Source organism: Fukomys damarensis, unplaced genomic scaffold (assembly GCF_012274545.1).
Source record: "Fukomys damarensis isolate Sample0158 unplaced genomic scaffold, DMR_v1.0_HiC HiC_scaffold_37, whole genome shotgun sequence".
Taxonomy (NCBI): Eukaryota; Metazoa; Chordata; class Mammalia; order Rodentia; family Bathyergidae; genus Fukomys; species Fukomys damarensis.
This window is the reverse complement of record NW_022900949.1, coordinates 50,177,582-50,188,941: the sequence shown is the minus strand read 5'-3', so window position 1 is coordinate 50,188,941 and position 11,360 is coordinate 50,177,582. Positions and strand designations below refer to the sequence as shown.

General features: G+C 35.6%; 1 protein-coding gene across 10 annotated transcripts in view; it reads right to left on the bottom strand.

Moving 5' to 3' along the window:
• Window positions 1-11,360, bottom strand: part of Nck1 (NCK adaptor protein 1) — an 87,251-nt gene that overhangs the window by 6,254 nt on the left and 69,637 nt on the right. The window contains exon 1 of one of the 10 annotated variants that reach the window (XM_010625529.3): window positions 10,661-10,826. The exons of the other annotated variants lie outside the window; for them this stretch is intronic. Coding sequence (XP_010623831.1) covers window positions 10,661-10,694 — 34 coding nt within the window. The 5' untranslated portion in view covers window positions 10,695-10,826. Of the gene's footprint in view, window positions 1-10,660; window positions 10,827-11,360 lie in introns of those variants that run through there. 10 annotated transcript variants of the gene reach the window in all.

Genomic DNA, 11,360 nt, shown 5'->3' with positions numbered 1-11,360 from the left:
CCAAAAAAAAAAAAAAAAAAAAAGTAGACACGGCTTGGTGAAGAAAAGGTCACACTATGTATTTCAGGCTTGCCTAGAACTCACAGCAGTTCTCTTGCCTTATCTTTCCCAGTGCTGAGATTACAGGCATGTGCCACCATGCCTGGGCACTATGTCATTTAAATTGCCAGTCTACCATTTGCCCCAAGTCAGTGATGCCCCAAGTACAGAAGGTAGAAACTTCGACTCCTAATCCCTAAGGGAGCCATTTACAAACTTTATTCTTCAAGAATTGTAATTTGTGGGTTTCAATTTGTCTGTCAGTTCTCTGGTAGCAATGGCTTGCTTTGGGCTTACCTGGCTTGGAACATCCCCAGGGCTAAGGTATCTTTGTGGGTGGCTTTTCCTAAATCATTTGATTGATAACAGCAGCCTGGGCAAAGAAAAACAATTGGGACATAGAACAGACAGACCAAAAATTCTGAGAAGGAAGATAATGGGAAATGATATACAGGTACATGAGATAGTAAGGGATTTTAAAAGTTCCTGTGTAGGCAATGAAATTGAAGCAGTGATAAAAACCTACCAACTAAGAAATGCCTAGGGTCCTGATGGATTCACTGGTAAATTCTTTGAACTTCAGAGATCTAACATCAATAATCCTAAAACTCTTTCATAAAATCACAAGGGAAGGAATAGGCTCAAAGTCATTCCTGGAAGCTAGCATTATATTGACTGTAAAACCAGACAAGAATCTAACCAAAAAAGAACTACAGGCCAATCATTTTAATGAACACAGATGCAAAAATCTTCAATAAGATACTGGCAAACAAAATGCAATAAATCATCAAAGATCATAAATCATGACCAAGTAGGCTTCATCCCAAGGATGCAAGGATGATGGTTCAACATATGCAAATCAATAATGTAACATATCACATAAACATAAGGACAAAAATCACATGATCATCTCAACAGATGCAGAAAAAGCCTTTCACAAAATCTAACATCCATTCATAATAACAATTCTGTGAAGAATATAAATATAAAAGGACTTATCTCAATCTGATAAAAGCCATTTATGACAAATGTACCGCCAACATCATATTAAATGGGGGAAAACTGACAGGTTTCCCTGCAAAAGCAGGAACAAGACAAGGATGTCCACTATCACCATGCTTGTTCAATACAGTATAGCAAGTCTTCAACTTACACACTTTTAAGCTGTGAACTTTCACATGTAGGAATGGACCTTGCATTTTGAACATTGTAGCTGTGAACAAATCATGGAAGTAGCTCATATGTCTGCCAGACATTGTCACAGTTGTGCTGGTGTGTGCTTACTACACTTGATCTTAGGCAAAAGGCCAAGAAGCAATGCTGTGTGCTCACTGTATTGTGCTATAGTATATAGTAGTACAGTGCTCAAACACAGCCCAGGATGTTCAGAATCAAAAGGAAAAGCAGTGGTGACATGGAAGTGACTGCTAGGAGGCGCAAAAGTAATATACATTGTACATCTGTGTCAAAGGTATGTAAGACTCACAAAAAGACTTACAAACAAATCCAACTTACATATGTTCTCCATGTTCTCCCAGAACAGTACTCACTTGTAAATCAGGGAATTACTGTCCTGAAAACATTACCCTGAGCAATCAGGCAAGAGAAAGAAATAAGGGATTTGTATAGGAAGACAAATTATCATTGTGTGCAGATGATATAGAAGACAGCTACACAGAAGACCCCAAAAAGTTCCTTCAAAAAACTCCTAGAAAATGGGGCTGGGGATTTAGCTCAGTGTCGCCACACCTCCCTCGCAAATGCAAGGTCCTGAGTTCAATTCCTGGTACAAAAAACAAAAAATAGAACAAAACAAACAAAAACAAAAAACATGTAATTCAGCAAGGCAGACGGATATAAAATCAGCAAACAAAAATCAATAGCATTTCTCCACCCCAATGATGAACTCACGGAGAAAGAAATTAAGAAAACAATATCATTCAAAATAGCTTTAAGAAAAATTATATACTGAGGAATTAACCTAAAAAGAAAGTGAAATACCTCTATAATGAAAACTATCGTACTCTGAAAAGGAGACAGAAGACATTAGAAAACAGAAAGATATCCCCTGTTCCTGGTTAGACAGAAGCAATTTAAAATGGTCACACTTCTTAAACCGATAAACAGATTTAACAAAATCCTAATCAAACTATCAACAGCATTCCTCACAGAACTAGAGAAAACAATCCTGAAATTTATATTGAACTAGAATAGCAAAAGAAATCCTCAGCAACAAGAATGAAGCAAGAAGCATGCCTGTGAAATCAGAATCCAGGATTTCAAGTTGTATTATAAAGCTACAGTAATAAAAACAGCATGATACTGCAAAAAAAAGGACATGCGGATCAATGGAACAGAATAGTGGATAGACAACCCCAGGCACATTTAGCTATCTGATCTTTGACAAAGAAGCCAAAAACATACACTGGAGAAATGATAGGCTCTTTAATAAATGATGCTGGGAAAACTGCCTATCTACATGCAGAAGATTAAGTATAGATCCATATACCATACCATGTGCTAAACTAAAATGGAATGAATCTAAAGCTAAAACAAACAACCTGCTAGAAGTTAAATTAAGTAAAACTCTTGAAGACACAGGCATAGGCAAGGACTTTCTGAACAGAACCTAATGGCACAAGAAATAGTACCAAAAATCAACAAAAATGATTATATCAAATAAAATGCCCAACCAAGGAAATACCAGATTGAAGAGACAACCTATAGAATGGGGAAAATATTTTGCCAGGTATTCCTCAGATAGAGGACCAATATGTAGAATACACAAAGGACTTAAAAAATTAGACCTCCCCCCAAATAAAAGATCCAATCAAAAAATGGACAACTGAAATAGACAATTCTCAGAAGCAGAAGTACAAATAGACAATAAATATATGAAAAAATGTTCAACATCTCTGGCCATTAGAGAAACGCAAATTAAAACACTCCGTATTAATCCAGAAAGAATGGTTATCAATAAGAAATTAAATAATAATAGATGCTAAAAAAGATGTAGGGAAAAAGGAACCTTTCTACAATGTTGATGGGAATGTAAACTAGTACAACCACCATGGAAATCATTATGGAGATTCCTCAAAAAACTAAAACTAGAAATTCCATTTGACCCAGCTAGTCCTCTCTTAGGAATCATCCCAAAAGACTTAAAGATAGCATATTACAGTGATTCAAGCATATTCATGTTTATAGCAGTACAATTCATAATAGCTAAATCTTGGAAGTGGCCTGTATGTCCAGTTGCAGATGAATGGACCAAAAAAATGTGGTTTTTATACACAATGGACTACTACACTGCCACAAAGGATAAACTTGTATCGTTTGTAGAAAAACTGATGCACTTTGAGACCACAATGTTATATGAAATAAATCAGACACAAAAGCTTACATACTGCATGGTTTCTCTTAAATGATAAACCCAAAACGTAAATAAAAATAAAAATAAAAGATCACAGGAAGTACAGAGATATATCTTTTTCAAACAGGAAGGGGATCAAGAGATGGAGGGAGGGGAAAAGGTTGAAAAAGAATTGAGATGAGTTATATATATGTACCAACTCCTTACCAAGAACTGTACTAATACATTCTGGGTAGCAGAAACATGGCAGGGGCTATCACAATTCCCAACTTGAAACTATACTACAAAGCCACTGTGATAAAAACAGCATGGTACTGGAAAAAAAAAACAGACTCAAGGATCAATGGAATAGATCAGAAGATGCAGAAACAACACCAAACATACTCAGCTACCTCATCTTTTACAAAAAAGCCAATCATCCTCACTGGAGGAAAGATAGCCTCTTTAATAAATGCTGTTATGGCTGGGCATGGTGGCACACGCCTGTAATCCCAGCACTCGGGAGGCTGAGGCAGGAGGATCACTGTGAGTTTGAGACCAGCTGGGCCACACAGTGAGTTCCAGGTCAGTCTCAATTACATAGTGAGACCTTGTCTCAAAAAACAAAACAAAACAAAATGAAAAAAATGCTCTTGGAAAAACTGGCCTTCAACTTGCCAAAGATTAAAACAAGATTCCTATCTTTCACCGTGCAGTAAACTAAAATCCAAGTGCATTAAAGATCTAAATATCAAAACAGAAACACTAAACTTATTGGAAAGTAAAATAGGTAGAACTCTTCAAGACTTTGGCATAGGAGAAGACTTTATGAATAAATCCACAGCAGCACGAGAACTCACACAAAGAATCAACAATTGACATCTCACTGTATTAAAAGTTTTTGCAGTGCCAGAGAAATCACCAACAGAGCTAACCTACAATGTGGGAAAACATTTTTACCAGCTACTCCTCAGACAAAGGACTACTATCTAGAATATATAAAGGTCTCAAAAAAATAAGACCCACCCAAATACAAAGACCCAATTCAAAAATGGGCATCTGAAATGAACAGACATTTCTCAAAGAAGTAAAAGCAGCAAATAAATATATGAAAAAGTGTTCAATATCACTGAGATTCTACTTTACCCCAGAAAGAATGGCTGCTATCAAGAAATCAACCAATAACAAATGGTGGAGGGACTGTGGGGAGAAAAGAACCCTTCTCCATGGTTGGTAGGAGTGCAGACCGGTGCAACTACTGTAGAAATCAACATGGAGATACCTCAAAGAACTAGGATTAGAGGCTCCATCTGACCCAGCTATCCCTCTGCCGGGTATCTTACCAAAGGAATTATATACCACAGTGATATATGTGTACCCATGTTTATAGCGGCACAGTTCATAATAGGTAAAACTTGGAAACAGCCCAATTGCCCATCAATTGGAGACTAGATAAAAAAAGATATGATTTTTCTATAAAATGGAGTACTACTCAACCACAAAGAATAAAAAAACTAGAAACATTCATAGCTAAATGGATATACATTGAAGCTATACTCTTAAATAAAACAATAGGACACATTTGAGTAAATACCGAATAGTTTCTCTGGTGTGAAAAACTAAAAGTGTAAATAAGGTTCAAATGGTATAATTGAGAGTGTGAAATAAGAATAAAATGGCTAAAGGGGAAGTGGAAAAGGGAGGAGAAAGGAAAAAAGGGAAAAGAAAAAATGTGAAAAAAGGAAAAAATGGAAACGAAGCCTTTGTAAATAGGGAAGGGTGAAGGGGGTGAAGGGAGGGCAGGGGTATGGGAAAAAACAAGAACCAAGACATATCACATAAAGGTACAAGATCCCAATGATGAATTTAACTGTATTGTTTGCTTTAAATGTACCAATAAACTTAAGGGGGGGGGAGTACTAATAAAAGGCTGGGAACTTAGCTTAATGGTGCCGCTGCCTGCCTTGCAAGACCAAGGCCCCAAGTTTGATTACCAGTACCAAAAAAAAGTGTCTCCTTTTCTACTATAAATCCACACACATATCCAAGGCTAGACACATGCTTAAGAAAAGCTAGAAAAGATTCTGTGTTTTAGCTTCTGACTGACCTACAGGCTTTGAGAAAAAAAGAGTGTGAAGGTTAAGTTAGTATTGTAAAGGGCATGGCTAAGTGGAAGAGTACACTAATACAGAACCAATGTGTAAAAATGAGAACTTGTTTTGTTTTCCCTTTTGCTTTCTTTTGTTTGGAGGCAAGGTCTGACCATTCTGTTTAGTCTGGCCTTGAACTCACTGTAATCATCCTGACTCAGCCTCCTGGGTGCTGGGATTACAGGCATGTACCACCCAGCTCTGTTTTTCCTTTTTCTTTTAGCCCCAGGTATCTAAGGAAATAATGCCATCATACTATTGATGAGGTAGATAAAACACTTCAGTAGCCCAATGATTATACAGACTTATATAAAAGTAGTTTAAAAAAGTCAAACAGTCCTTCAAAAATGAAGGAGAAATAAGTCATTACCAGAAAAATAAAAACTGAAGGAATACATCATTACTAGATGACCTATGCTATAAGAAATGCCAAAGATAGTCCTCCAGGTAGAAATGCAAGGAAAACAAACAGAAATCTGAAGTCATATGAAAAACTAAGTAGTAATGATAAAGATTAGCTATATGGGTAAATACCAAAGTCAGAAATATTTTATCTTTCCCGTATTAGTCTGTATTTTTTTTCTCCTGTATGATTTAAAATATAGATGTATAAAAAAGTAACTTCATGCCAGGCATGACAGCGCTTACCTGTAATTCCAGCATTTGGGAGGCTGAGGCAGGTGAATCACAACATTGTGATTAACACACCACAGCCTTGAATACCAAGCTCCTTAAGGTTACATAAAGTTATTTCTCACAGTTCTGGAGGCCAGAAGTCCAAACTTAAGGCACTGGCAGACTGGCCTGTTTCTCACAAAGGGCATCTTGCTGAGTCCTCACATCATGTAAAGGACAAACAAAATCCCCTTGAGCTTCTTTTATAAGGACAATGACCTCACTTTCATTGAGGCCCTGTCTTCAACAACCTAGCTATCTTCCCCAAACCTCACTTCTTAAAAATTGATGGTTAATTTCAACCTATAAAGATGTGTGGGGAGGCACAGCTGGGTACGCTAGTGCACACCCTTATAGTCCCTGCTACCAGAGAAGCTAAGGCAGAAAGATTACTTAAGCCCAGGACTTTAAAGTGAGCCTGATCAACACAGAAAGACGATGTTCTCTTAAAAAGGGGGCAAGGGTGGACACAAAAATTCAGATTTGAACATTTCCTGACCTCCCAGTTCACTACAATCTTCCTAATGTCAGTAGGTCCGTTTTACAGCAAATCTTTCTAATGAATTGCTTACCTATTTCTCTACTCTTAAATTAACAAGTCCAATAAAAATTTTCAGCAAAAGAGATATAAATTTAAACTTTAGTCCTATGTAATCCTGGTCATTATTATTTTTTTTCTTTTTTTTTTCAGCTTTGAGTTTATTGGTACATTTTAGGGATACAGTACAGTTACATTCATTGTTGGGATCTTGTACCTCTACATGACAAGTCTTGATTCTCATTTTTTCCCCTCACCTCTTCCTGGTCATTATTTAATCATCTTTAAATTTCAATTTCATTATCTGTGAAATGGTGGTGTTAAGTATCTATATCATAAAATTTTTATAAAGTGTTTTAAAGTGTATGTAAAGTACACAGCACAAGACACTCCACATAGCAGGTACTCAAATGAATGGTAGTTAATACTTTCCTACTTACTAATGTGTCTGGTATTTAACTTTTCAAAATTATGTAAACCTTTATTGTTGAACTACATAGTTGGATCTGGCTAGGGTTGGGAAGAAAATGCTAAGATCTAAGCATGAAAGAGACACACAACATTAAGGCAATCATTTTTATTGGTACCTTTGCTTAAAAACAAAAAGTATATATGCATACTCATGTTTATAACGGCACAGTTTGTAACAGCTAAAACTTGGAAACAGTCCAATTGCCCACCAGCTGGAGACTGGATAAAGAAGATGTGTGTTTTTTGTTTTGTTTTGTTTCAAATAAAATGGAGTATTACTCAGCCATAAAGAACAAGAAACTAGAGACATTTATAGCTAAATGGATGCACACTGAGGCCATACTCTTAAGTGAAATAAATAGGACACGTGTATAAATACTGAGTAGTTTTCTCTGGCGTGAAAAACTGAAAGTGTAAATTAGGTTCAAATTGTATAATTGATAATGTGAAACAGGAAAAAACTGCTAAAGGTGTAGGGGAAGTGGGAAGGGTAGGGGAAAGGCAAAAAGGGAAAAGAAAAAATGGAAACAAAGTCTTTGTAAATAGGGAAGGGTGGAGGGAGTGTAGGGAGGGCAGGTGTATGGGGAAAAAAAAGGACCAAGATACATCATGTAAAGGTACAAGATCCCAATGATGACTATAACTGCACTGTATACCTAAAAAGTACCAATAAACTTAATGGAAAAAAAAAAGTGTGAGCAGAACTTCCAATCTTCCTCAGTACTATGTACGAATTTTACTTCTCTGTTCCTACAGAATGTTTCTTGACCAGAACAATGCATTATAAGATCCTCAGAAGTTTTTCAAGAACCTGGTTAAGCATTGTAAAACAGTTCATCTTTATGTGATACCTATCTTCTTCGTGAGGCAAATCTTAATATCAATAACTTCCTTATATAATCTGCTTTCCAAATCCTTCTACTGGATGGCACTATTTGGGACTGTCAGTTTCTCAATAGCGTGATGAAAGCACCCAAAGTGGAGAACCTACATTATGTTTTAATTAGCCAGCATACATAAAAAGGACTATTGCATCCCTTCACCTACATTACTCCAGCAGCTCTTAGTAGATCATTTACTCATGTAAGTTGTTATCAGACTAGGTTCTTAGCAGGCTTTTCAGTTGTTTGTTTTGTGTTACTGGGGATCAAACTCAGGAGTGTTCTACCACTGAGCTACATTTCTAGCCCTTTTAATTTTTATTTTGAGATGGGTCTCACTAAGTTGCCCACTTAACCTTGTGATTCCTCCTCTCTCAGCTTCCCTCAACACTGGCATTACAGTGTTGTGGTGTGCCAAGGCAACGGACTTGGTTTCTTTTATTAGGTACTACTTCCAGTATGAGGTCTTCCTTACTTTAAACAATGTCATTCTTGCCAGGTGCGGTACGGCACACCTATAATCCCAGCACTCAGGAGGTTGAGGCAGGAGGATCGCTGGGAAGGGAGACCAACCTGGGCTACATAGTGAGTTCCAGGACAGTTTCACCTACATAGTGAGACCCTGTCTCAAAAACAAAACAAAACAAGAATGTCATTCTTGAACTCAGTGGTGCTGCACCTGCCTTGCAAGCACAAGGTCCTGAATTTGATTCCTGGGAAGAATGTCATTCTTCCTTCTCAAGGGATCCAAAGGAAATACTACTGCTTTTTCTAATTCCTTAGTGAACCATCATTCTGTCCTTATGTTAATTCTTCAAAACTAATTTCTGATGGATTTCCCCTGATTTGTATGACTACTTAGTTATTTATCATGACTATATGACTTTTAGAGTTAGAAGGGACTTCCCAAGATCATTAGTCTTGCCTAATGATCTTGCCACTCTCCTACATAAACAACAAGAACAAAAAAGGAATTCAGGCAAGTTTAGTTCTATATCCTAGGCCCTAAAGTTAGTAAATGGTTTATGTGGGAGCAGTATAGAATTCTAAATACAAATTTATAGTGTTCTATTACAGTTTTTATTTAAGCTTTTATGTTTTCATCTAAATGAAATATATCATTTGTTCTATATAAAATACAATTTTTGTTTGCAGGGGTATTCTGGCTACAACAAAAAGAGCACATATCCTATTTTCTCTACTTTTAAAATCCATTCAGGGAAAAGGGGAATCAGTAGCCTGTTCTACTCCAAATAAGCTGCTTGGCAAAATAAATATATTGAGGTGATACAGGGATTTAGGGAAGGAATATTTTGGTTATAAATCTCAAATCCTGGCCTTCAGATTACACATGTAGTTAAGATTAACGACTTCTTAAGACTTCGTAGAGAGAGAATAATTTTATCATTCTAATGATTAATGATATATACTGAATCACTGTTATCAACAATACTATATATTCTTTTTATATCATTTCTGGTTAATTTACAGTTAATATTACTTATGACCATACCTTGATATGAAATCCATTATATTATTAACAGATAACAAATATTATCTACTTTGGCACCAGAATGTAAATTTGGTCAAGAGTTAATAATACTTTTTCAATCTTAATAATTTTTGCCTGGCTTATAGTAAGCTCTCAATAATATGTTGATAAGTAAATTTTTAAAGTCTCTAAGAAGGAAAGTAACCCAAAAAGTGGAAATGCAAGAAGTTTTAAATATATTAACATTCCAAACAGTAAGCCCAAGTTACCAGGCACACTGGAAAGATTCATTTATCTATCAAAGCTAACTAAAGAAACAAATGTGTCTTCATATTACTATTAAAACATTTTTTCAACAAAGTGCTTATTCCCCTCCTGTTCTGCCCTATTCCCTGGACTTTCTGGACAGGTTACTCTTTGCTCCTTGGGCTTAATAATACTAAATCAAATTTACTATTATAGGATCATGAAAAGGACATCAGCAGACACAGATCAGGCTCTTGCAAGTCAGTATTAGTTTTTTTACTAACACTTTCATTATGATATCCTTGTACTCTTTCTATAAAATCTAAGTAAAAAGTAGTAAAATGGTATCTTATTAACTCATAGGTTGAAGATAAAAGAATTTGTTCACCTAATTCTTTTTCTCTAATGTTTTGTTTTCAGTACCAGGAACTGAACTTGGGACCTTGAGCTTGCGAGGCAGGCGGTGGCACCACTAAGCTAAATTCTTGGCTCTAATATTTTTAATATATATACTGATTTATACTGTGCTAAATTAAAAATTACTGAATTTGAATTAACTACATCAAATGCAAGAGATTAATATCCTTTCCCTATTTGTTATTTAAACAATCAAGTTAAAAGTTTTAAATGATTTTATTTAGTAAGTCAAAACAGCATTTGATGTATCAGCAATCAATTAGCTTGTATTACATAAACAACATAAAATACCAGCTTATAGTGAATCACCAAGTTCTCTCCAAATAGCTTCCCTTTAAATTCAGAAATTACTTCAAAAGCTACAACAAAACTATAGATTTAATAAAAAGAATAACTTACTGAAAAAGTCTTTAAGGGCATTTAACCAATCCATTTTGAGTAAAATGTGTTCTCTTTCAAAGTTTGTTAACACTGCGCACGATAATTCCCAGTAAGCTTCCTGGTCTGTTCTGTAACACTGAAACTTCCCACACCCAATCCATGTGACCTGGCCCACACCCAAGCAACAGAAAAAGTTTTTCTGAGGCTTTTCTCCAAAACCATTTTTCCCCTAAACTATAAAAGAACCTGTAAAAGAAGTAAATCATGATGGCCAAAAAATGTGACCTTATTATTCACTAATTTTGGAAGAAACAAAGTATATACACTTTTAGTAGTTAAAAATACATACATACATTCATCCTTTCTTTGGTTTCTTCCTCCTTAATCTTCAAATAATGTCTCTAACAGCACAATCATCACAAAACAAATCCATTAATTAAATGGACATTTAAATTACCAAAAAAGAGTACAGAAATTTTGAGGAAAAAGGCTGACCAATGCAAAAGCTGAATTTACATCATTGCACACAATAATTGTAGATGACCCTGGAATATAGGTGGTAAAAACTGTAACACTGTAATATAGTTATCAAGTTTCTTAAGAATGAAATAGAGATAAAAAGTTATCTGGGCAGTTAAATGTAATTGTGATTAGATCTATTTAAATTATCTTTAGAACACTAGAAATATGTAGCTCAAAAACATATCCTAATGCCTTA